This window comes from Lepus europaeus, chromosome 2 (genome assembly GCF_033115175.1).
Source record: "Lepus europaeus isolate LE1 chromosome 2, mLepTim1.pri, whole genome shotgun sequence".
Taxonomy (NCBI): domain Eukaryota; kingdom Metazoa; phylum Chordata; class Mammalia; order Lagomorpha; family Leporidae; genus Lepus; species Lepus europaeus.
The window spans coordinates 128,659,036-128,686,792 of NC_084828.1; the positions used below are offsets into that span (position 1 = coordinate 128,659,036).

At 38.2% G+C, this 27,757-nt stretch overlaps 1 protein-coding gene across 15 annotated transcripts in view; it reads right to left on the reverse strand.

Moving 5' to 3' along the window:
* MBNL1 (muscleblind like splicing regulator 1) overlaps positions 1 to 27,757 on the reverse strand; it is a 184,641-nt gene that overhangs the window by 31,771 nt on the left and 125,113 nt on the right. For all 15 annotated transcript variants that reach the window (XM_062212956.1, XM_062212939.1, XM_062212964.1 and 12 more), the window contains one exon: positions 9,193 to 9,363. In XM_062212956.1, coding sequence (XP_062068940.1) covers positions 9,193 to 9,261 — 69 coding nt within the window. In that variant the 5' untranslated portion in view covers positions 9,262 to 9,363. The remainder of the gene's footprint in view (positions 1 to 9,192; positions 9,364 to 27,757) is intronic.

Sequence of the window (27,757 nt, forward strand, 5' to 3'; positions counted from 1 at the left end):
AGTGAGCTGTTCTTCCAGGTCTATGGCTCTTGCTTAATGAAGTAACCTGAGGTCATACCTCCAATTCCTAACTGCATCCGAGCCCAGGGGCACCTACTCATAGACAACAGGAAACTATCTGTGTACTCCAAATATTAACAATCAACCTGTCAGAAACTGGGCCCCCAGACAGTCTCTGCAGAAAGACAGTGCCTGGAGCAGCAGCTGATTAAATGCTGCTTCACCGTGAACTGGCTGCTGAGGCAGCAGCAGGACACGGGAAGACCTGTATAATGAAGCTATGTTTAACCTGCATGTCTACCTAAGAACATTCATGTTAAACATATACTCTGTTACACACTGTCAAATCCAGTATGTGAAAATCCAGCCAGACTAGCACGCTTACGTCTACATTAGATATTTAAGAAATATAGGAAATCCAGCACAGAGGACTAAAAGGCTAGAACAGGAGCCAGTTGGTAGAAGTCTTCTTTGCATTCCATTGCAAGAGATTAACACGCATTTTTCCAGACAGTACATTTTTAAGAAATGCTATTTATTAAAATGCTTATATTAATGTACACAATCTATATTAATTACTTAAAAGTGAAGGTAAAATTTACAAACTTATTTAGAAAGAATAAAACTATCCTCATTTTAATAAAATAGGGCCAGTGGCCAATAAAATTCAGCTTTTTTAGATCTCATTCAATACCAAACACTGATCATAATGCAGTCGTTGCACATTACAGATAAAATAGTACTCTTATTATATAAAATACTGATCTTAACTGGCAACAATCTTTTCTCTGAAATGTTTCTAAAGAGTTATCATGTGAATTGATTTTCTGACTTAATTCATCAAAGGAAATTCAAATATGAAGAATTTTAGGGCCCTGTCCCCAAGTAAAGCCTGTAGCAGCTTCTAAAAACCTAAAACATCAACTATTCAGCAAGCATTATCTCAAATTGTTCCCTCTCTGGATAAGTAGAGCTATTTGCTGAACAGGCAGACAATCAATAACAATAGCTCTGTACTTTGAAATTTGATTCCCAAAGCTTCAAAAAAACTTAAAGAAAAAGAAACATTCCCCCATTTCTTTTGAATTCTTATAAATTTGTTACATCACTTTCCTTATATTGCTTTCCAAGAGTACCTTGTAGGAAGCAGGTCACTGCTAGCCCTTTTGGAGTAACCTAATCAGATTAGGAAAACTCTTGAGCTGTTCTACTGCCAGTTTGCCAGTTCCAAAAGCTGTCCTGCAGAGGGTTTCGCAGAATCTCAAAGGAGGATATTAATTCAATGATATTATCAAGTGGCAGCTTATTTTCTCTGAAGTACTCACAGGATAGCAGGTAACCATGTAACTGGTGTATTTGATACTGACCACATCCTCATGACAATGATTTACAGATATCTTTGTTCCTGGAAGGTATAAGGAAGGCTGGATTGCCTTTTGCCAGTGAACACCTTCACCAGAGAAAAACAAATCACACATTTGCTAATCTTGGTGCTACTTATGGGTTAATCTTTGTTTGTTTTAAATGAGACATTCTGATTCCACTAAGGTAATCAGACTTCATTATAAATGAAAATATTATTCAGTTTCACATTATGACCCTAGTTAACTGCAAACATGATTACTAGCAATTTCCAATCTGTTGTATGCCAGCACTGTGCTGTATGCTTTACCTGTTCTATTGTATTTAATCCTCATAACATAAATTCCCTGGGCTTTTTAAAATATTTTTATTTTGTAGGAGTGAGGCGGTTTATTTAACTCCCTGTTAAATCCTCAGAAAACAGAACAATGCCCAGCATACAGTAGGCACTCACTAAATATTTGTTGAATAAGTGCCTGCCTGAATCAATGAATAAACTACAGCTTTGCCAAGAAGACATTATTATCCGATTTTACAGATAAAGAAAGAGGCTTGCAGAAATCACATGCCACATACCTGCAGTTGGAAATGAGGGAATGAAAGGTCTAGGATTTGGATGCAGATGTCTGAATCCAAGGGGTTCTGAAAACAGTGGTTCTCTTTTGATGGACCAGGTGCCCAAGTAAAACCACTCTGATGACTTTTAAACCATGAACACCTTTGGCCACTCTACACTTATGAGAGTCTAGGGACAAAGGCACTCAGACAATGGTAGCGTTTAAAATCTCATGAGTGATTCCAGGTCCGTATACTGTGTGGCCTTCCACAGAAATCAGTTCTCTGTGATTCTCCAATAGGTCTGTAAGGAGACATGTTTGGTCCCTTGTAGCTCTCTTCTTTTGAACCTGGCTTTTTCTACACACTGAATGCTAACCCTTCCCAGCCCACCTGTTTAATTCCTCATAGTTCTCCCTCCCAGCCCCAGTTCTCTTCCTCCTGAAGTTTTCATGACCCAATCACAAAACTTGTAACTCAAATGCTACGTTTATCACTATCTGTGTTTAATGAGCATCTTTCACTCGAATAGGACCATTAATATGCTCCCAGAAGACAGTCTTCTGCCCTCTGCTGGGTTCATTTTATGTACAGCCTGCAACTCACACCTATTCAGGGGCTCCACAGATATTTACTTTACCCATATGAGGGAACGTCAAAAAATTCATGAAAACAGAATTGAAAGACAAGTTTATTTTGGTGCAAACTTTTTTTTTTTTTAATTCACACACAGCTTTTTCATTTATGCATTTTGAAGACCTCTCATATGGGTGGATTTCCAAATTTCTCTAGATTGTGTGTGTGAAGGCTGAAATTGCAAGCAGGAAAAAAAAAAAAAAAAACCATTCCTTTTTAAATTAACAGCACACAACCAAGGTGTACATATGTAACCATGTCCCTGAGTAAGCACAAGCCTGTACCAAGAGCTGTAATGAGTTTCAGTAAATAATTATTTTGAATATAAACACCAAAAGCTAGTGAGAGTTATCAAAAAATTCAAATTACAAAGTCTTTTTTTTTTTATAGACTACAATTGAAATAAAAGACAAGTGCAATGATAAACTTTACCCCTAGACTGACTTGTGTCTGGACAAGCTTCCCTCACTTTATCTTTCAATCTGGTTTTACTAAAATATATTCATATTTTAATAAAGAAGACTCATTTCTAGTCCTCCTGGTAGAAAGGTATCAACCAAACACAGCCCAGTTAAAAAAATTCCAGGCATGTTCTCAGGCAGCTTGAGGATTCACAGGCTCCTCATTCAAACAGGCAGTATAAATATCAGAACAGGTGAAAAAGGACCTGGAGTGACTGATGTGGAAACATTTTACCAGAAACACTGTGGGACCAAGTGCTCTTATCAACCACTAGGTTGATAAACTGGAAAGTAAAGCATTAAAAAACAAGTTAAAAATTTTAGGTGTTCCTGGAAGTGTGACAAATGATGACTTCAAAGCATACCGCGTGTGACTGCCAACAAATACTTGAAACATGACATGGCAGCAAAGTGGAGAATGGAGCAGTAGGGATGCTCAAGACTTCAGTTAAATCCTAAGTTTGAATTTCTCTACCTCTAGGCTATTTCAAATTCATGAAACACAAAGAGATTTATTTGTACATGAGGTATGAACCTCGAGGTGGCTAGATGTTTGTACCTGTAGAACAGTTACCATCAGACAGCATGAACTTTTGGGATCACAGGTAAAAAGGCACATGCAACCATTACTAATAGAAATGCCTTAATATAGCTATTCATCAGCACTATTTATGCAGAGTTCTTTGAGAGCAATGAAGAGAACCTCGAACTAACAGAATTTCACATGGACAATTTTCCTGGAACAGAAAAGAAATTGATCAAGTATCCCCAGATTGTGAGCCATAAAATACAGTCTATCTCTGTCTAGACTGTGTAATAATTTCTTATTAGGTTACCTTTGTGTCAGACAATATGTGGCAACATGGTAATAGCAATACTACTACTAGTAGTAGTAATAATAATAATGTAGCACTTAGTAAAAGAATCCAGATGTTTATATTTTTAAACCTGTATTAATGTTATTGATCTTTCATTTATTTATCTTCAAAGACAAAATGATAAAAGAGAAAAATAATCTTTTCACAATTTTATTAGAGCTCAGAAATGATAGAATTAATGCAATCATTGCATATTTTATTATACTAATGTTTAGGAATTATACACACAAACCAATTTATTGTCACACTTTATGAAATGGGAATAATTATGTTCAGGTTGCAAGATTGTCAGGACCGGGCCTGGCATTGTAGGGTAACGGGTAAAGCCACCACCTGCAGCAATGGTATCCCATATGGGTTAGAGTCCTAGTGGGGACTTCTGATGCTCCCAGCTAATGTGCCTGGGAGGGCAGTAGAGGGATGGCCCACATGCTTGGGCCCCTGCATCCACAGGCTCCTGGTTCCTGGCTTTGGTCTAGCCCAGCCCTGACCATTTTGGCCAGCTGGAGAGTAAACCAGTGGATTGAAGATCAAGATCTGTGCGTGTGTGTGTGTGTATAACTGTCCTTTCAAATAAATAAAATAAATCTTAGAAAAAAATTGCCAGGACCTTGTAGCTGGGATATTTTAAACTTTCCACTCTCTGTATGTTGAGGAAGGGCAGAGATCTTCAAAGAAATCAAGGACCCAGAGCTGTTTGGTGATGTTGTCTCCATTTTATGCTTCTATAGGCATGGATGTCAGAACCTAAACAGCCTGAATTAAAATCCTGGCCTTGCTATTCCCTAGGTGTGTAACTCGAGCAAATAATTTAATCCTTCTGAACCCTGCAACCTTTATTTCTAAATATGAGATAATATTACCTCCATTATATGCTTTGTGAGAATTTAATGTACAAAAAGTGCTGAGTGCAGCAAATGCCCCTGAAAGATTATATTTGTCTCAAACATGTTACCTTTGAGTCTTGAATTGGGCATTTCAAGACAAGCTAATAAGTCCATAAAAACAAGAACTATCCTATAAATTCTGTAATTCCTCAAGTTATCCCAGTGGCATGTTCTGAAGATCACACATTTTATAGACTTGGTCTCTCACAATTTAAGAGAATATGAGAGGGGTCGGCATGTGGCACAGCAGGTTAAAGCCCCAGCCTGCAATGCCAGCATCCCACATGGGTGTTGGTTCCAGTCCTAGTTGCTCCACTTCTGATCCAGCTCTCTTATGGCCTCAGAAAGCAGTAAAAGATGGCCCAAGTGCTTGGGCCTCTGGCTCCTGGCTTCAAAACAGCTCAGCTCTGGCTGTTGCGGTCATTTGAGGAGTTAACCAGCAGAATCAAAGACCTTTCTCTGGGGCCAGCGCTGTGGCGCAGTGGGTTAAAGCACTGGCCTGAAGTGTTGCCATCCTACATGGGCACCTGTTCTGGTTCTGGCTGCTCTTCTTCTGATTCAGCTCTCTGTTGTGGCCTGGGATAGCAGTAGATGGCCCAAGTCCTTGGGCCCCTGCACCCATGTAGGAGACCCAGAAGAAGCTTCTGGCTCTTGGCTTCAGATCGGTGCAGCTCTGGCTATTGTGGCTATCTGGGGAGTGAACCAGCAGATGGAAGACCTCTCTCTGTCTCTAACATTCTCTGTAACTTTGTCTTTCAAATAAATAAAATAAATCTTAAAAAAAAAAGACCTCTCTCTCTCTCTCTGTAATTCTTTCAAATAAAAAAATAATTCTTAAAAAAAAAAGAGAGAGAATATGAGAATACAAACAAGGTGGAATAGTAGTTACATTTTGGTGCCCACAACAACCTCATCAAGGTCCTGGTTGCCTTTGCTAACATGTGTCTTGTAGACTGCTAATTCATATGCACCTCTAGGTCTCAGTCTGTGTATCTGGGCTTGTACTCTAGTTTCTGGTTATGAATCCTTCGGTCTCTGGGGCAGGTAAATTATCATGAACCTCTGCCTGCTGTCCTACTATTCAGAAAACTCATTCTTTCATTTGTTCTTTCACTCATCAGGCAACTATCAGTCTCTTCTATAAGCCAAATACAATATGAGATGTTTCCAAATTTGCTTAGGCCTTGCTAGACTCCCTCCCCTCCCTGTTCCTCCACCTGGGGCTTTAGGGGCTAAACTAGTTGACCTGAGAAACTGAAGATGCTGTCACCTACTTGATTGTAAGCTTTGTCTCCGCTCAGATACTCCTGGTACTCCTGATGCTAAAAATGTGCTCATGGTATCATCTCCTTTGATACTGCCACTACCTGGGATGGGTCCAACTTAATCCCATACCTTCAAACTGTTTCATTTTTACTAGTGGCTATTCTCTTTGAACATCAACCCTTTTCCGTATTAGTCACCTGGCTCCTCTAGGCCTGTCATAATCCCTATTTGTAGGCCCACATCAAAATCCGAGTAAGCAGCTGGTTATGACTGTCCAATTTATTTCTGAATCTCCATGTCATTGTCTTCATCAAAATAGGGCTGACTAGAGAAGGGATGGAAAAGTCTCAGGTCGAGTTCTGAAGGCGAATTTCCTGGATCAGAAATCCCAAATACTTTAAAATTAAATAACTAAATGATTTCTAGACTTACTACAAAAATGCCACTCTGAATACAGTGTATTTGTGGAGTATGATGTCAGGATGCCTTTAGCAGAAGGGCGATTCCACATTCAAATCTAGTCATAGGAGGGAAAATTAACATAAGGCCTGAATGTGCTTACAATAAATAATTATTTTATCTAACCAGATAATTTTCTAACAAAAGCATCAGAAAATGTTGTGAGTGGTGTTGTGGCATAACAGGTTAAGCCGACACCTGCAATGCCAGCATTCCATATGGAAGCAAGTTAGAGTCCTGGCTGTTCTACTTCTGATCCAGCTCCCTGCTAATGGGCCCGGGGAAAGCAGTGGATTATGGCCCAAATACTTGGGCCCCTGCCATCCACATGGGAGACCTGGAAGAAGCTGCTGGCTCTTGGCTTTGGCCTGGCTCATCCCCAGCTGTTGTGGCCATTTGGACAGTGAGCCAGATGATGGAAGATCTTTTTCTGTATCTCCCTCACTCTCTCTGTAACTCTGCCTTTCAAAAGAAAGAAAGAAAGAAAGAAAGAAAGAAAGAAAGAAAGAAAGAAAGAAAGAAAGAAAGAAAGAAAGAAAGAGAGAGAGAGAGAGAGAGAGAGGTGGGGGGAGGGAGGGAGGGAGGGAGAGAGAGAGAGAGAGAGGGAGGGAGGGAGGGAGGGGGGGAGGGAAGTGATTGTTCTGATGGTTTCAAAAGTCCATGATTTAGTGATTTCTTAAACAATACATTTGTTACTAGCAGTTCAAAGAAGTCTTTCAAAGAACATAAATATCATTTGTAGTTTGTCCCAGGATTGTGCATGTGATGACCTTGGAATGGCCTTGAAAATCAGACTCAGGGATGAGGTCAGGAGATCAGCCAGGACTTCACAGTGAGGAATTCACTGCCAGCACTAGTACTGTCCTCTACAATTGAGCAACCACACCGGCTGATCTCTGAGGTGTCTCCGGGCCCAGAGAGGGTACAACCTGGCAGGGAATATGCTTTTAATGTTAGGTAGAACAAAGTCTCTCACATCCAGGTTTTCTGTCAACTAAACTGCAGCCATCTGAAGGATTTCTCTTATCTTTGAAACTGTATGTGAGGGCCATGTATAAAGAGACTTCTGTCCTGTGTTTCCATTAGAGAGAATGATTATAACTAGTTTCTTTTCTTTAAAGAAATGGAAATCCTAGGCCAGCGCCGCGGCTCAACAAGCTAATCCTCTGCCTTGTGGCGCCGGCACACCGGGTTCTAGTCCCAGTTGGGGCGCCGGATTCTGTCCTGGTTGCCTCTCTTCCAGGCCAGATCTCTGCTGTGGCCTGGGAGTACAGTGGAGGATGGCCCAAGTCCTTGGGCCCTGCACCCCATGGGAGACCAGGAGGAGCACCTGGCTCCTGCCTTCGGATCAGTGCGGTGCACCAGCCGCAGCGCGCTGGCCGCGGCGGCCATTGAAGGGTGAACCAACAGCAAAAGGAAGACCTTTCTCTCTCTCTCTCTCTCTCTCTCTCACTGTCCACTCTGCCTGTCAAAAACAAAAACAAAAAAACCCACAAACTTAAAAAAAAAAAAAAGAAATGGAAATCCTCAAGCTATCTCAAGTCAGATATGAAATTAGTACATGTCATAAATAGCAAATTTAAGATGTAACTGTATAGTATTATTAATTGGTAGCACTGCTGGTATGATAGGGAGATTCCCTCCCTCCTTTTCAGTTACTTTCGTGGTAAATTTTTAAGACAGAATAATTACATTGACTTCAGGTGTTAAAAAAAAGCACATCTGCTAGTTAGTGCATGAGAAACACATAGGTCTTCATACTTCCATGACCCCATAATATTGCATATAAGTTTGTAACATGAATTACTGCCATATATATTCAGTTCAGATCACTGGAAATTTTAACAAGCATTTAAATTTAAACATATAATTACTATATCCCAATTAGCACCAAAACATGCTTTTCAACCTATCATTAATTATAATATTAATCTCTTACATTTTCATGAATATAAAGCTTATTAAAACTATCACACATGCCAAAAAATTTGAATAAACAGATACATTCTGAAGCAAGAGTTACCCACATACACTGCTCAGCAAATGAAGAATATCTATGACTGCCACAACTTCTCAACACTGACTCTTAAAAAAAAAAAATCCTCAGAGTTTCTGCCACTACTAATTAATTCTTTGATGACATGTCCAGGTCCATAATGTCAATTCATCACTATCAGAATATTTCCTAGCATTTGTAACCATGAAATAATTTCAAGTTTAATTTTAGATTAACAAAGACTCATCATTAACAAAAACTATACAGATTCTCTTCAAGTAGGGAGGAAAGGGGGAAATGTTCTCAAAATTAAAGACTATATCAATTTTAAAAAAATCATGATTACTTTTACAGGTAGACTGAAAATGCCCAGAAACTATACTGATGAGCTTGGTCACCATTTTGACAAAAAATATTCTAATATCTGTAAGTCATAGGATTTATTTGGAAGACAGTTTTAGGAAGAGAAACACCATCACATAAGTTTCACATGATTTACTCACAAGATGAATAGTTTCACATGTGAAAACTGTTCCAGAGTCTGATTTTTAATTTTGCTAAAAAAAAAAAAAAAAAAAAAAAGAAGGCAATACCTGTGCTTACTTGATCCATTGCATTCATCAGCATACCAATGACACTGAGCACTAGGAATTATAAATACAATTACAGATGAAGACTGAAAAGGTGCTTACCACGGGTTGTAAAGGGGCACCGGGCATCATGGCATTGGCTAGTTGCATTTGCTGGGCCAACATGGCCATGTTCTTCTGCTGAATCAAGTTATTGCGCCCATTTATTTCCAATTGTGTTTTTAAGTGTGGGGGTGGATGAAGATATTTGCAGTTCTCCCTGGAGCAACGACCCTAAAAAAAACAAAAGGAGCAAATGCCTTTTTAAAAAGGAATACAATTAGCAAGTTGTAAAAAATAACAATAAGCATGCAAACCAACTACTTGAACTATCATAAGTATTTCATATTACTGCATACATACTGCTCTGTCCATATTGTTTTATCACACACTTTGAAAAATACATTATCAAAATGAGGGTTAAGACATTTCAAAAAGCATAAAGGAGTTCCATTATTTTGATAATCTTAGCATTAATATTTCTATATTCAAATTTAAAAATCTACAAACTGCCAACCATAATACTAAAACACAGAATGTCAAATAAAGATTATTAGGCTCTTACTATAGGTAATACATTTTAACTATATGTAATACTGTTTAATGAATCCAAGAGAATCATGATGTTCTCAACTATTTTTACTTTTACTGAGTTCTTAGGAAATGAACTTAGAGGACTCAAGGCACACTGTATTTTCAGTAAATCACTTTCACAAGTATCTCATAACAAAATTAAAATACTACTAAGCTCTGTATGCCCAAGAGTTAGGAAATTTACAATTGAAAAGAAGAGTACTTCATGTGTTCCCACTGCATACAGAGATTAGTTAGGGCAATAAAACACTGGTGTAAAATGTGGCCTTTAAACTTCCAGAGATAAATCTAGTCTCCATTGCTCAAGAAATATTTTAAAAATAGAATGAGTATTTGCATTCAAATAAATGCAGACTGTAAAATGGAGAAACAAATAGACTAATAAAACATAGTATGTGTGAATATACCTTTCCTTTGGGATAGTTCTTTTAATCAAAAATAGTCATTAACATCTACAATATACAGTATTGTGCGCGGGACTCTACATTATTTCAATATAATGACAGTAACAGATCTCATCAACTACCTTTCAACAATAAATTTAATTAAACTTGTTTGTTAAAGAAGTATTAACTGAAGCCATCAACCAACTTCTCAAGTTTTCTTCTCCTAAGAAACATCAATTTAGCTTAACTTGACCATCATGTAAATTGACTCTGAAAACTGATGCTTATTTTTACGATAAAAATCGTTCACATGCTTATCCGAACAATCTGCTTTGCCTCTTTTGATTTAGGAATAAGTTGCAGCAGGCAATGTGGCACAGCAGATTAAACTGTTCATGAGCATCTGAGTGCTGGTTGGAATCCTGTCTGCTTCATTTCAGATCTGGCTTCCTGAGGGGCAGTAGAGGATGGCTCAAGTTCCTAGGTCCCTACTACTCACATAGGAGACCTGGATGGGGTTCTAGGCCAGACCTGGCTTTTGTGGACATTTTGGAAATGAACTAACAGTTGGAAATGTCTATAAATATCTATCTCCCTGTTCCTTTCCTTCTTACCTGCTCTTGCTTGCTCTAAAAACTCTTTCAAATAGATGAAAATAATAAACTTTTTTTTAAAAGTAATGTTGTTGCAACTTGGCTAATATAGGCTATTGCCTGCTATTTGAGGGAGTTTTATGTACCTTTAAATCAGGAGCAATATAGTACAGTGATTGATAGCAAGGACCTTATAATTCACAAGACCTGGGACAGAGGCCTACCTCTCTTACTCATCAACTGTGTGAACTATGTAAGAAATTAACTTCTTTTAGCCTCAGGGTTTTTATCTAGAATTGCTATAAATCCTACATCAGAGGTGGGCATTTGGCCTAGTATCTGCAACCCTTATCAGGTTTAAGTCTGGGCTCCTTTCCAGATTCCAGCTTTCTTCCAGCTGGGGGGAAGCAAGTGATGGCTCAAATAGTTAGCCATTCGTGGGGGAGACGGAGACCGAGTTTCCAGCTCCTAGCTTCATGGTGAGCTAGCTATGGTTATTGTGTGCATTTGGGAAGTGAACTAGCAAGTGGGAGAAGTGGGAGTTATGTCTCTCAAATAAATAAAAATAATAAAAAATTTTAAAAACCTACATCATCCCCACCACAATTTAAATTGCTATCACACAAAAGAGCAAAACACTAACATGAAAGTAATTTTTATGTTTGTTACAGCTATTTTTATGTTCACAAATTTAACATATACATACATGACTTATTTCATATAAAATTATGATGTTTAATATGCACTGAAATTCCAAGCACATCCTTAGCTTAAAAGGATCTCATGCAAAACAACACTTAGAATCAAAATAAACCAGAGTGCTATACCAAAATAAATAAGCTCACGAATGAAACATGGTCCAATTTCAGGGATATCCATTCAAAGTCTCCTAGAGAAAGCCTACTTTTCTAATACAAAGAACTACCTGTCTGTAGGAGAAATTCTGGTTCTATCTCCATATCACATTTATTTAAAAACTGGGATTATTTAAGTGCAGATAAATGGATTATATCCACCCTGAGGATTCAGTTACTTTCTATTCATTCAGGTTAGTTTCTTCAGTTCCATAAAGAGCACAGAGAGCCCTGGGCTGTGAACCAGGCCTTGTCAACACTCACACACATCTTCCCAGGCACTGCATTCCAGTAACGCCCTTAAACATATACCACCTGGTCCCTCTTATCAACACAGCACAGGAGGAAACCATGGAGTGAAATCCACGTGTGTTTACTATGGATTGTTATCAATGAGAAGCTCAGACCTTTGGTTTTCATTCGTATTTATTAAAATTACTCAGAATAAATGCTGTTCTTAGCTATGTTACCCTTCTATTCCAGGCCTGATATGAATGCATTGGGCTTTTACTTTGAAAAAGCTGCCTTCCTAAGAGTCAACTAAGGGTATTTTGTGAAAAAGTACATAGTCAAGCCTCTCCCACACAGGGTCTGTAGCCAAGGTCTGGGGGGGGGGGGGGTCATAACAATCCAGGTGATTTTGATAATGCAAAACACACTATAAAATGTAACTGAGCATAGTCACATGAACTGGTGACAGGTGTGAAAAAAGTAACAGTAACCTCTATAAGTGATACTAAATAAACTTCTAAGGAATTTCAAAACTTGTTTGGTTTTGACTATGCTGCTGAAGAACTGTGGTTTGATAAATACAAAAAGTCACGAATAAATTAGAATAACCATCTTTTGTTAGAGTATTGCCTAAGACCCTGGAGTAAACCACCTTCCTTTGAGAGTTAAGGTAAATTCAACACAGTTACATTGCCTCCTTTATCTGCAGGGGTTCCATCATCACATATTGCTACACCAAAGGATGTATATGTTCTAGAGACAGCAGTGGTAACAGCTTAAAAACTAAATTGAGGGCCAAGAGCTATGGCATAGCCGGTAGAGCCACTGCCTGAAGTTCACACATCTCACATGGGTCCAGTTTAAGTCCCAGTTGCTCTGCTTTCAATCCAGCTCTCTGCTATGTCCTGAGAAGGTGGCCCAAGTGCTTGGGCCCCTGCAACCACGTAGGGGACTCAGAGGAAACTGCTGGCTCCTGGCTTCAGATCAGCCCAGCTCCACTGTTGCGGCCATTTGGGGAGTGAACCAGTGGATAGAAGACTCTTCTCTGCCTCTGCCTCTAATTCTGCCTTTCAAATAAATAAATAAATCTTAAAAAACAACAACAACACTAAATTGAATACCAAATCTTGGTTCTGCATTGTACTAACCTCATGATGCCTTTATTCAGAGGTCAATAATTTAAGAACCAAATAAAAGCTTTGCCACAACAGAAGAAAAACAAAGAGGTATATAAGTATCACCAGGTAGTGAAAAAAGTTGACAGTGCATGCCAACCATCAATAATGCAACACAAGTTTGATCCTTACTCATCATTCTGTATCTGCCATATCCACCAAAGAAAAATGCTGTTCTAATGCACTTCCCAATATTCAATTTTTTATGCTTTGCTTCTATGGATTGCATTGAAATCTTACTTTCAAAGAATTATCTCACAGAACAGAGGACCACTCTATAGAGCCTATAACCTATATTCCTTAGGCTTCATTCAAGGAGGCTTTTATAAGCTTAACTCAATACAAACTCCACAGGCATGACTGTAATATAAAAAACTGTATGTATTATTGAAGAATTCAATAAAATATTGGTCCACACTGTTTGTTTTTTCTAGTAATTCAACTACACCTATACATTGAAAGTATACTTCAAAAAAGAGAAAAATTTCCCTTTAAAGTTCTAGAAGTCTGTATGAGACCAACAACAGTAATTTGAAAGATTAATCCATCAAGTCTTCCAACTATTAAAGTTACAAATTTTCATCTGTGAATTTAAGGATTATCTCACTGGACTTTAAGATGACCACAACTTTTTTGACTATAACAAGGGAGGGTATATGTTTAGACTAACTGATGCTCATAATAGATGTCTGGTTCATTTTAAAATGTTATAACTTAAAAAGGTACACTTTTAAATTAACTGTATGAGTGCATATCTAATATCTTTATATAAAAACTATATGTGATATATACTAAGATTTAAATTATAAAATGCTGAAAGTTAAGTAACTAAAGGCAAGTCAGAATAAAGATAAAACTAAATATTTAAGATACAGTAATTTAGATATTTTAGAAAATAATTTACGTAATTTCCTATTTTAATATTCATTTAAGAACTAGCTAGCAATTTAAAATAAAACAATCTATGAGAAACTGAGTGAAATTACTTCAAAAATACAATTACAAAATTCCATTTGAAAAACTGGACAACTAAATTCACATTTTAAGTTGTTTTCCACCCAAGAAAAGGAATGTTGTGATTTATGAAGTTAAATATTTAAAGACATGTAACTAAACTGCCAAATGATAACTACATGGTAGGAAAAAAATAACCAAGTCGTATTTGGGCAAAATCTGGAAATAAAGAAGCAATAAAAAAATTGTAAGAGTTCCAGCTTATATTCATAAGGCCCTTCCAAATTTTATTGGTAATGCTGGTTTTCTGGTAAGACTGTTCAAAATCATAACCATTTGTTTCATTTCCTTTGGGACAGCTGAGATATGCAAATATTTTTGAAGCACTTTCTGGAGATATTCATTGCTCATATCTTGGTCAGAAACACTGACTAGGACTTTAGTTACTTCTTACTGAAAATTCTTACAAATTTGTTTCAACTACAATGATACAAGTATCTAGAAAATTTTTTTCCAAAAAACACAGGCAGTGAAAATGTTACATTTCACACTTCCTTAAAAAAAAAAGATTTATTTGAAAGTCACAGTTACAGAAAAGGGGAGGAAGTGGGGGGGAGTTGGGGAGAGAGAGGGAAAGAGAGACAAAATTTATCTTCCACCTGCTGATTCACTCCCTAGATGGGCACAACAACCAGGCCTGGGCTAGGCTGAAGCCAGGAGGTTCATCATGGTCTCCTATGTGCGTGGCAGGGGCCCAAACACTTGGACCATCTTCTGCTGCTTTCCCAGGCCCGTTAACAGGGAGCTCGATCAGAAGTGGAGCAGCCGGGACTCATGCCAGCGCACAGATGGATGCTGAACTTGGAGGCAAAGGCTTTACTGCTACGCCACAATGCTTGCCCCAACATTTCATGCTTCTAAAAATGTACTTCCATGACTTTCATGCTTTTAGTTATCAGTTCTAGTACTTAGGTGGGTGTATATATATATATATATATATATATATGAGAGTACTTCAAAAATTTGTGAAAAATGGAATTAACTTTGGTGCAAAAATATCTTGAAACCCATGCATCATTTTCTCATGATATATATTTAGGAGTTTTATGGCAGTCTATAAAGTGAGTAAGAAAAAAATTGTACTTCATACACACATATATACACCCAATGTTTGGTTATCACTTAGGTGGATATGAGTTTAGGATCAGTTTCCTGTATATTCTAGCTCTTAAATGTGAATTTCTTAACAACTTACTTGTTTTCATAAGAGACTTCTGTCAGATTACAAGAACACATGCATCCCTAAAAGGATATTCAGGGTTTTTCAACCTCTGTATGACTGACATTTGGGGGCAGGTAAAGCTTTGTTGGGGAAGCTTTCATCCCTCGCCCCTAGTCACTAGATGGTTATTGCACTCCCACCCCATAACTACCACAACTGAAAATGTCTCCAGATAGTGACATCCCAGAAGGTGGGGGGCTGAAATCATCCATCTTTGAGTCAATCACTGCTTTACACCTAATGGAATTCACTGAGGGTTGTGTTATCTCCTCAGGCTGCCATAACAGAATGCCATACTCTATGTGGCTTAAAAAAAAAGAAATGTAATTTCTTATTGTTTGAGAGGCTACAAATACAAGATCAAGTATCTGGCCAATTCAGTTTCTGATTGGGATTGTCTTCCTGGCTTGCTGATCACAACCTTTTCCTTAAGTCCTCACAAGGCCTTTCTTGGTGCATGTATGAGGGGTGGGGAACCATCAAGAGGGATGGGAGAATGAACTTCTTGGTATCTCTTTTTATGAGGACCATAAGCCTAGCAGATAAGAGCCCCACCCAGATTTTTTTTTAATTTTAAATACTTCCTTAGAGGACCCAACTCCAAATAAACACTGGAAGTTAGAGCTTCAAAGTAGAAATTTAACAGGGACAAAGACATTCAATTCATAACAGGGATACACATAGTTAAAAACAGTTCATAATACAGCCTTATTTTATGTAGCTTTAAAATTTTTTACCCTTAGCTTTAAGTGGCAGGGTCTTTTATTCTGGTAATTTCCTCAAATGCAAGATAATAGATTTCACTACAAAACTTAAATCAAAAGGAGTGGCTGTGGACCACTTAATCTTTTAATTTTTTCAAATTGAAAGATTTGCAATTTCTAAAATCTTTAAAGTGTGTATTTCAATTATTTTTTTTGTACTTGTGATAAAACAAAAGACTACGGGACATCAAAGTATAAATAGTAGAATTCTAAAATCATATCAAATGGTTCATTCACTTGTAAACCAGAATAATGGAGCTGATGATTATTTTTCGCTAAACAGGAATGCCCTTCTTCAAAAAGAAGCTATTGGGAAATATAAATCAGGTAGCCAGAGAACACAGAAAATTAACCACAGATTTCCGACCACCAGCTGAATTCTGGCTGTTATTTTTAATCAAACATATATATATTTGTGAATAATTGTACATATACACACTTATTCACCCTGTTTTTGTACCTCTTTCTAAAAGCAGCATATGTATTACATGCTTAGATTTTACTCATGTTGTAAATTCAAGCAACCTAGGATATATGAGTTAAAATTTATATTTCCTGTTTTATCTGGAATAATACTTAAGGACCTTTAGAGTACTATGAATAAACCTAAAGGGGACATTGAGCTCTCATTTTGGAAAAATAAAAAAATCTAAAGTAGTTAAGTAGTTAAAACAACTATATTTATTTTTTTAGAAAATCTTGTGGCTATTACACTGTTTTGATGTTATCTTTTGTTTTACAAATACTATGCAATACTGTACCACACTGTAAATAAACAGTATATAACAAGCAATTACTATACATGTAATATATTAAATAGTATGATATCCTAATGTACTAAAATATTTATATTAACACATATTTTTTATTCTCAAATATTCATGATTCTTTAACTTAGTTAAGTAAATGAGGTTCTTTTTGTATTCTATAGCTTCCTAATTTTATGAACGTATTACCCTTGTACTTATTTTTACAGTTTTATCACCTGGAAAGAAAAGAAACTATTCTTTAAATCTAGAACAGTTTCTTTTTCAATTTCCTCATTGGTCTTTTGGGTAACACCAAGAAGAAATGATTAGCATCCCCGTAGAGGTGAAGAAAGGAATCACTTCTCTCACTTTTGTGAGGCAAGTAATCCCTAGTCTTTTAAACTTAACATGATATCAACAGAGCAATCATAACCAATATTTAAAGCCTAACTTTCCAGATGAATTGCTATTTCTTCATTCAATCAACATTACACAAAATGCTGAGAGTTCAATTCAACTAGGAAAATGGGAGATTTTCTTCCTACCAGTGAAGGAGGAAAAAAAGCAGAAGAATTTATGAATGTATTTTCATTGAAATAGTCCCAATTTCTTAAAATTACTTTACCACAGATATAAAATATGTTTTCAAGTGAAATACAATATAAGGCAAATTTAGATTCTTTTCCTTTCCTGGTCCCACAGAAAGTTCACATTCATAGACACACACACACATACTGTAGTTTAACAATTTTAAGACTGTCAGTATAAGAAAGAAAAATACAAATACATTCACACAAAGACAGCCTGTTGAGTTTAAATTTGTAATTTTGCATGGCTTGGAAGAAAGTAATAGGTTTAAGTTATTAAGCAACATTTTCCCATTAATGTCTAATCTTTTCTCAAACAGGTTTTTAGGTTAAAATTTTCAAGTTATGTAAAGAGCTCCATCCATTTTTCAGTGGCTGTTCCAGGTTCTATTTTGTATTACATTCCTAAATTTGATAATGAAGATTCTTGGATATTAAAACCAATAGTGACATTTACAATATCCCAAAATATCCTCACTGCTGACGCAATACCAAGGTACTCTAACTCAAACATAGGGATACTGTGACTTTTTCCCCCAGAGAACTCAGGAGCTGTAATTGCACAACTCCCATTAATCATCTTGAAAATGGCATTAAGTGAAACCTGACACCTCTATAAGTATTATATAATGTGTGGGAGTCAGGGTTAGCAACCACTGAGGAGGTGGAGAAAGTGGAAAAGACAGCAAATCACAGAGTCTTGTGACAAAAATTCCATTCTTTTTCTCCAGTAGCTTTTGCCTGCAAGAGATCAGATACATGTACAACTGTGACAGCCATCAATACCCATGTTAGCTGATAGCCATCTAAAGAACTCTAATTTTCTCTGAGTGGCCCTACAAAGATCTACTTGAAGTTGCTTGTGATTGGATGATGGAAGAATTGGTCTCGCTTTTCTTTTACACCTTTGGCCTCCTCTGACCTACAGAACCCAACAAAACTACACAGCCATCACAGAAGCTAATGATATGAAGGGTTTAACTGCAACTATTGTCTTCCCCTATTCCACAGTCCTCTTGAGCTCCAAAGATGGATCTGGCTAGCATCCCTGAATCAAACCAGAGTCTCCATGACCTTGTGAAAGTCCAGTGACATTTGGTAAGTGCCAGCATCATTAAACAGTCCAACATTTGTTGGCTGCTTTTTTATAGCATCATAAAATTGGAAATGCCAGATCACTATGTTTCTATTATTTTTTCAATTGCTTCATTATTTTTTCCATAGAGCAACTGCCAGATTTCTAAACTGTTTGCAGCTCAAACACTCCTCAAGTTTTAGGACATCCAAATCAGACACTCCTCAATCTTGACTAATAATTAAAAGCCCTAATATTTACATAATAAAATTTAGTGCTCTACTTGTAGTGCATGTCTCTCAATTGAGAAATACAAAATGTTTTACAAATAACCCAATTCATCATCAAACCATTATTCAGTGGATTACAGCAAGACTTTCCCTGTTATATTTCTAGGGTTTCCTTGAAGGTAAAAGGAGGCAAACTTCTTAAGTCAAATGTACACAATTTTCCCTTTATAAGTCTCCTGGAAGACTTGATTAGGCAGTTCTTTACAAAGTTATGCTAACAACTCTTTCATTTACAAAGCAAAAACTTTCTATCTTTAAATCTTCCTCCTACCATAAGATATGGATTAAATCCCAAAGGTATATTTTCAGTATTTTGGTAAAATGGAACTTACATACTGCTTCCTATGTTCCAGGGACTGTTTCAAGCAACTTACCAATGTTAATTCACTTAATCGTCTCAATATCACTGACAAATATTTTTATAACATTTTACAGTTTCTGCTACATTTTATTGAAGTGCAGATAGGATAAGAGACTTGCCCAAGGGCCCAAATTGAACCTAGGCAGTCTAAGAACTGCCACTCCTAATCATTGCCCTAGACATATAGATTCAAACCAAGTACATGTCACTTAATCATCTTACGTTTTCCTAGTTATTGACTGCTTACACTAGAAATGCAAAAGACTAACCAAAACTGTCAGAACCATATAGAGGCTGCAACCCACTTTGAGTTCTGCAAATGAAAAGATGTTTCACAGCATAAGCAACCAATTTTTGAGAAACCTAATCCACATAGTATTCCGAAAGTGTAATGGAAAAACCTAGATGTTCAAGTTAATTTTGGTGTTTTTTTTCCCCCTCAGAAGTACATGTACTATAGGATCACAAGGAAAAAAAAAAAAACAAAAAAAATCAAACAAGATAAGATGATGCTTCACCTTATCCATTTCAACAAAAAAACTAGAGAGGCAAATGAGGTTCTTGAATTATCTATGTATTCCACTGACCTGGCCTCTGCAATTTGTGTGTATCAGATATAATGAAAAAGTTAACTTCCTTTTGTGTGTGTGACATATAAGTTGGATGGTAATATATATTTTAACAGGCAAGTCCTTTACTCAGGAAAATTTTAAAAAAGAAAAAGAAAGGAAATGAGGAAGGGAACAACTTTTGATGAAGTCAGCTCACATCATCACCTGACATTTATATTAAGCACCTGCTATATTTATACTTGCTAAATATTACATATCCCTACAATTAAAGGAACATAAACCCTATCGAAAGTTACATATGTAAAGTCATAACATTTATTATTTAGTTGTAATAAACTTCAAGGTACAATATTATGCAATATGCTTCCAACAACTCACTCACATGAATATTTCTATTGCAAACCTTCCATCAATGGTTACTAGATGGGTAGTGTGTATTATGAATAGAACAAGTGCTTAAATAATTTTCGAAACTATAAAAGGTGTCTACAATTTTGGCTGCCATTTATATGCAGGCATATTATATTACTGTGTTCTCCAACCTTTTAGACACATCATTGTCTCTGTCGAATATCAGACTCTTCCTTTCCTACAATTTTTAATTGGTACTCCTCTGCAAACCTATGGGATTCTCTTACTGAAAACACACTTTTGCTTTCCAACCTCACAAATCTGCCTGAGGTCCAGCTGTTAAATGCTACTGCTTCACATAAATGACAGTGACAGAGCACGAAGAGCAGGTGAGGTGATAAAGAGGTCTTCACCCCAGCTTACCACTGTCTCCTTCAGACAGATCAACTTTGTAATTGAACAAAATGTGCTCAGTGACACTGGCTCTGTCCTCGTAGGGATAGCACACCTCCTCACACCCCCACCACAATTTGCTAAAACTGAACACAGCCATCAGCTTGCTCTCAGATTGAGGCTGCAGAGGGGAGGAAGGCAATTGGCTCAGGAGCCCCAGACATGTTTTGGATGCTCACTGCAGCAGACTAAGCAGGAAGGAATAAAAAAAAAATCTCTGGAAGCAAAAAAGCAGTATCACAATGCAGGTTATCTGAGCCGGTCTCCTCCTCTGCACTCCACCTCCACTGACACTGGCTTCCTAGGGCAGTTTGCCAAATATCAAAAGAAGTAAAAATCAACAAACGTCACCTAAAAATTATCTTGGGAATAAGACGAGAAAGTCTCAGAATTTTTAGAAGCATTTCATGTATGTGTCTAGTATACTAGAATAATTTGGGGGGAAGGAATCCCTATTAACAAATAAATAAAAATAGATTTATAAGCTTTGCTGCAACTTTTACAAAACATTTACCGATAAGTTTGGAAGGCGATATGAAAGTCACGACTTAAGCAAAGGCACTGGAAAAAGCTTAGTCATCACAAGGAGCTATGTTCTGAAGAGCAATCAGAAACTGCAGGGCAGATTCTTAAATGCTTAGTTAAGATGAAAAGCATAGATGTTGGGCCTCATTGGAATGTCAGCCATGGCAACACTGTTTTTAATAAACCAGAATGTGAACGTGAAGGAGAAAAGCACAGAAGGCCATCACATGATGTTTTTCCTTTGCTATCGTATCAACAACATTTAGGCTGAAAGCCCAGATCTGCTAACCACCCAGCTTGGGTGCATTAAATGAGTAGCAGCATATCTGTGATTTTTTACTCTCTCTACCTCTGGCTAAAGCAGGTGGCACTTGTTAGAAACAGTGATCTTTTCCTTCTTAGCACACTGAACATGCCTCTTGCTAAGACTGTACGTTGTGCTTGTCTCCCTCCCTGATGACTGCTTGCTGAGGGGAGTCTGTGCCTCCATGTCCTTGTGTCCACAACCTACTCCCAGTCAAGCAAACTCAAAATGTTTTTGCCAAATGAAGGTGTCCAGATGATACTGCAGAATATAGGAAATTTTGTCCTATATAGCAGTTGTCAAGCATTCCATGATCTCCATTGACTCCCATACTATAGCTCTGTTTCTTCATTCAAATCTATTTTTCTGCTCCCCTAGTTTCTTCCCATTTGCCCATCTTTTCAGGTAATTTCTCACTGCTATCCAAGCACAATTTGTTACTCTGCTTCCAACCAAATAACAAATATGGTCATTTGCTGGATGTGTCTGGGTTCTTAGCTTATCCGCTTCTCATATACAAAAGCCTTTATAAAAGTACAAGGATTCAGAAAGAGACAATCCTGGGATCTGATATAAAAAAGGCAATATAGCCCCAGCTCAGTACTTTAAGATCACATGAACTGCAGTCAGAAAGTTGTTTGCTCAAATTCCAACTTTGAGACCTTGGGTGGACAATTCAACCTCACTGAACTACAGCCCCCCTTTCTAGAAAAATAGAAGATTAATTCGGATCTGGTTGAAAAGCCCACGAAAGCATTTCAGGCATAGAAAGACAAGACACTGTGGCAAAAAAAAAAAAAAAAAAAAAAATTCTACATTAAGGATATCTGTGAGTGAGGCCATAGTGGAAAGAAGGGGCCATCAGAGAAGGATGTACTTTTCTCTGAAGGGAGGAGAGACCTTCCACTCTGCTTATGGTCTTGTCTAAATACTGACAGAGTCTGTGGACTCAAGAGGCTTCCGTAGCCTCAGCAGCTCATGTTAAGAACCTTGGGTGATCACTGACATCATAAATAAGAGTGTTAACTGTTAAATAAACAGCAGGAGTCACTGTGCACTTGCCCCCCATGTAGGAACTCTGTCCTTAATGAGTTGTACTATGAGAATTAACTGTAAAACCTGTTTTTGAACAGTACTTTATACTGTGTGTGGGAGGGGGGGGTGTAAACTGTTTAAATCTTTACTTAATACAGAGTTGATTTTCTGTATATAAAGTTAATTAAAAACAAATCTTAATGAAGAATCAGATGGGAGAGGGAGTAGGAGATGGAACAGGAGTGGGGATGGAAAGGCAGGTATAGGGGTTAGAACCACTATATTCCTAAATTTGCAGCTAAGAAAACTATATTCATTAAATAAAACTTTCCTGGAGCCAGCACTGTGGCATAGTGGGTAAAGTCGCCGCCTGCAGTGCCAGCATCCCATATGGGCACCAGTTCTAGTCCTGGCTGCTCCTCTTCCCATCCAGCTCTCTGCTATGTCCTGGGAAAGCAGCAGAAGATGGCCCAAGTCCTTGGGCCCCTGCACCTATGTGAGAGACTATGAAGAAGCACCTGGCTCCTGGCTTTGGATCAGTGCAGCTCCAGCCGTTGCGGCCAATTGGGGAGTGAACCAGCGGATGAAAGACCTCTCTCTCTCTCTCTCTCTGCCTCTCCTCTCTGTAACTCTTTCAAATAAATGAATAAATCTTAAAAAAATGAAGATAAGAACATCATCCTAGGGATGAAGTGAGTACTAAATGAGGAGTATGTAAGCAAGAATCTTGATTTGGGGCTGGTACTCGTAAAACGACTGGGTTGTTTGCACTCTCCTAGCACTCTCCTTGGAACCTTGCAACACTGTTTTTCATCATGCAGGACTACTTCTCCAGACAAGCTCGAAAGAATTCCTTTCTCATCTTCCTTCAACCTCTCCTTTGTCAGAGTCCTTCCTGCTCACCATCAGAGTCTTCTTTAATGAACTAAACCACACTATTACCTCTACTAGTGCCTGCAAATGGAAACTCTACTATCCAGTGGGGAGATTACATATTCAGAAGTCAAGGAGACCCGAAAGCACTGAAGCTTTCTCACCCATACCTATGTGCCATCTACAGATACTCAACCTCCCTGCCCAATCAGTACGTTTGTTGACGAAATTGTCTAAGTAACAGGAACTCTTGGGGTAGCTGTGAGAAAGCTTACTCAGTGGCCAATCTAAGAATCTACTCATGTTTGTTCTCCTAGCATTAAAAAACTGGGCTATTTTAGAAGGGGTTAAAAACACAAAGGAACAGTTTTCACAGGTTAAATTTGATTAAGAGAAGAGATCCTTTCCAAAAATCACTTTCGGTGGACATTTTCTTTCACTTTCCTTCACAACTGCTGCTTTCCTTTTTTTTTTTTTTTTTTTTTTTTAAACAGACAGAGTGGATAGTGAGAGAGAGAGAGAAAGGGAGAAAGGTCTTCCTTTTTGCCGTTGGTTCACCCTCCAATGGCCGCTGCGGCCGGCGCATCGCGCTGATCCAAAGGCAGGAGCCAGGTGCTTCTCCTGGTCTCCCATGTGGGTGCAGGGCCCAAGCACTTGGGCCATCCTCCACTGCCTTCCCGGGCCATAGCAGAGAGCTGGCCTGGAAGAGGGGCAACCAGGATAGAATCCAGTGCCCCAACCGGGACTAGAACCCAGTGTGCCGGCGCCGCAAGGCGGAGGATTAGCCTGTTAAGCCACGGCGCCGGCCAACTGCTGCTTTCCTTTCTTGCCAGATAGAATAAACTCAGCACTGTCAAACTGTATTATAGAAAATTCCTAAAAGTTTACAACTTTTCATAAAGAGCTTGCTGAAGACAGGAGTAAACTTACTTTAGCAACCTAAGTATTTTGGTAAATGTTTGCAGGATTTGATATGTTACTCTGGAGACAAATAGGGCACAACACACAAACCACATTAGAAGGCCTAAGTCACTATTCCTTGATCATGACTATACATTACAAATAAAAACTCCTCTATCAGAAATCCTGATTTAGTCAGCCTGGACTAGGTCACAGGCACAGATGTATGTTAAAGGCTCCCATATAATTCTAATGAGTGCTACTCTGAAGACAACCGGTTAGTCTAAACACATCGACACACATTCTCATTTACACATCACAACCTTTTCCAGAGGTCTTTTAAATCTAGTTTTTGCCAATGGTTTCAAGAAAGCTGCTAATGTTATCTGTCAGTTAACTGACACCCCTGTTTGCTAAATAGCTCCTTTCATTCACAGAGGGAAAAAGGGCTCTTAAGGACAAGGGACTGTACAAAAGGAGCTACTGTCCTTTATTCTTTTGGGTATACCATCCTGAACAAGGTCTGGGACCAGCACCACCTCTGTGACAAAGGGTTATTCCTAAATGCCTTGGTCATAGGAGTCAACAGATCTCAAGGGAAAAGGAAGGATAAAGGATCCAGGCTTCCAATGTACGCAAGAAAATTCTTAAGGATTCTTTAATTATATCTAACATAGATGGTACCCCAAAGAGTGTATTATGTATACATAATATTGGGAACTACACAGTTTAGTTGCATTGTCATTCATTGAGGGCTAGAGAGCCTAGGTGGTTCCTATGTTTCTGCTTGGGTTTTTTTTTTTTTTTTTTTTTTTAAGGATTTATCTATTTATTTCAAAGTCAGAGTTACAGAGAGATAAGGAGAGACATAGAGTAGAGAGAGCCTCTGTCTGCTATCTTTACTTCCAGATAGCCACAATGGTCGGGGCTGGGCCAGGCTGAAGCCAGGAGCTTCATCAGGGTATTCCACATGAGTGGCAGGGGTCCAAGCACTTGGGCCATCAGCAGAAGTAGATTCGAAGTGGAGCAGCTGGGACATGAACTGGCGCCTATATGAGAGGCCGGCACCAGAAAGACTTTACCCACTATGCCACAATGCAGGCCCAGGTAATACCTATGTTAATATGACAACATTGCTTATACAATTCCATTATAAACTGTCTAAACTCAAGGCAAAATTTTCACAACTGCAGTAAACGTTTATAAAAGTAAGCAAACATATCATAAATTTCCAAGCAAGGAGATAAGAAGTCACAGCAGGATCCTTGCCATTTGATTTGGAAGACAATTACAATGGGTAGAAGTCTCTCATCAGTCGCCTGTTCAAAGGTAATTACAATGTCTATCATTAACTTTAATAATAATACTTATCATTTATCTTCATGAAAATCCCATGAGGTGATTCTTATTGGCCTCAAATTACAAACAAGGAAACTGAGGGTTTCCAAAGGTTAAATAATCCACTAAAGGCCAAGACAACTTTAAACTGTGAAGTATGGGCCAGCATTGTGGCACAGCAGGTTAGTTGCCAAATTCAACACCAGCATCCTCTATCAGTACCAGTTTGAGTCTTGGCTGCTCTGCTTTCAAGCCAAGTCTCTCCAAATGCACCTCAGAAAGCTGAGTATTTAGGCTCCTGCACACATGTGGGAGGCCCTGATGGAGTTCCTGGCTCTTATTTTTGGCAGGGGCCAGCCCTGGCCATTGTGCCATTTAGAGAATGAACTGGTCTACAGCCATACCATCCTCAAGGTACCTGATCTTGTCTGATCTCAGAAGCTAAGCAGGGTTGCTGCCTGGTTAGTATTTGGATGAGAGCATGAACTGGAAAATGGGAAGATCTCTCTCTCCATCGCTGCTCTTTCAAATAAATAAAGAAGTCCTTAAAAAGTAAAATAAGGGGGCTGGTGCTATGGCATAGTAGATGAGCTTGCTGCCTGCAGTGCTGGCATCCCATATGGATGCCAGTTTGAGTCCTGGCTGCTCCTCTTCCGATCCAGCTCTGTTATGGCCTGGGAAAGCAGTAGAAGTTGGCCCAAATCTTTGGGCCCCTGCACCTGTGTTGGAGACCCGGAGGAAGCTCCCGGTTCCTGGCTTCAGATCAGTGCAGCTCCAGCCATTGTGGCCATCTGAGGAGTGAACCTCTGCCTCTCCATAACTCCACCTTTCAAATAAATAAATAAATCTTTTAAATAAATAAATTTTTTTTAAAAAAAAGTACTAGCATCGTCTAGGTCAGCATTCATTCCACCAGTGGTGTTGTTTCTGCTTATTTTCATATAAATGATGTTACCACTAGAAAAGATAACGAAAAACCAGTATATGCTTCCCTAATAGAACACAAAAAAATTAAGTAGTATGTGCCTTTTGTGTTATTTGGACTTAAATAGGGCATTCTGACACCATAACATTATTCTAGAAGAGCCAGATGTATACCAGATTGGAAATTTAGAATGCGTGTATACACACACACACAGGGAAAAGGAAAGCAGAACAATTAACTCAGTATATCCTAATCTAGCCTGACAAAATAAGTGAGAAGAAAGGAAGCAACGGATAAGGCTGAAAAAGAGGTATATTTTATACCATATCTTAATAGAATAGCTCATTTATACAATAATTCAACCACTATTTAGTGAGACCGCTCATGTGCTCAATGCTAAGGCAGACTGAGGATACGAAACAGACTCAAGGAACAAGCGGCATTTATACAAAGAGAGAACAAGATATCTAAGTAAGAAAAATAGCAAAAATGGAGACATCAATAAAAAGTAATAAATCTGCAAGAAGAGCAGTGGGAAATGTTTGAAAAGTAGCTCAGTCTAGCTTACAGAAGGTTTCAAATATTGTGTGAACAATTGTCTACTTCCTTCTGTTTGCTAACAAGAGCCACTGGATGGGGTGGGGATGATACTAGCAAAGCTGCATTTCATGAATTCTCAGACAGGAGTGTAAGAGGACCTGAAGTGGCCAAGAGCCTGGAGGACACAACAGTGTAAATTATCTTCATAATTCAGGAAAAAAGTGACAAAGACCTTCCTGCTCTCTAGGAAATCCCAGGACCATCTCTTCATAACCTCCCACTCTCCTATTCTAACACACACACAAACATCCTATAAATTGGCCACACTAAACTTCATTGTGTGAAATCCCTTACAGATGATATGACTTTGCCCATGTAGATCCAACTATTAAAATACTTCACCCTCTCTCTCATTTTCTTTCTGGCCTGGCTAACTCCTGGTTAGAGTTAGGGTTTCTTATTACCTCCGCCAGGAAGTTTTCTTTAACGTTCCAAGTCTTTGTTAAATGTTCTTTTAGCTGGTCCCAGCCCATCGGTTACACTTAAGCAATTACACTGCTTATTAGTTGTCTATTTCCTTCACTACACCAGACTCAATGAGGATAAGAACCATGACTGTTTACTTTCTAGCTGTATTCCCCAAACTGAGAACACCTGGAGTAGTGCCAGGCTCATAACAGTGTCAATTCATTGAAAGGGTAAGTGAAGAAGTCTCATGAAAGAATCATATAGTAGATACATAATGCAAAATTTACATGTAATATCACATATAGTAACTATATGTTTAACTTGTAAAACCCAGTAATGTTCACAAAATGTGCCTGCTGATTAGCTGCCAATTAGGCTTGATTATTCAATCACTTGCAACTTCAACAGCAAATTTCTGGTTCAATCATTAGCCTGCTATTATGCTTAAC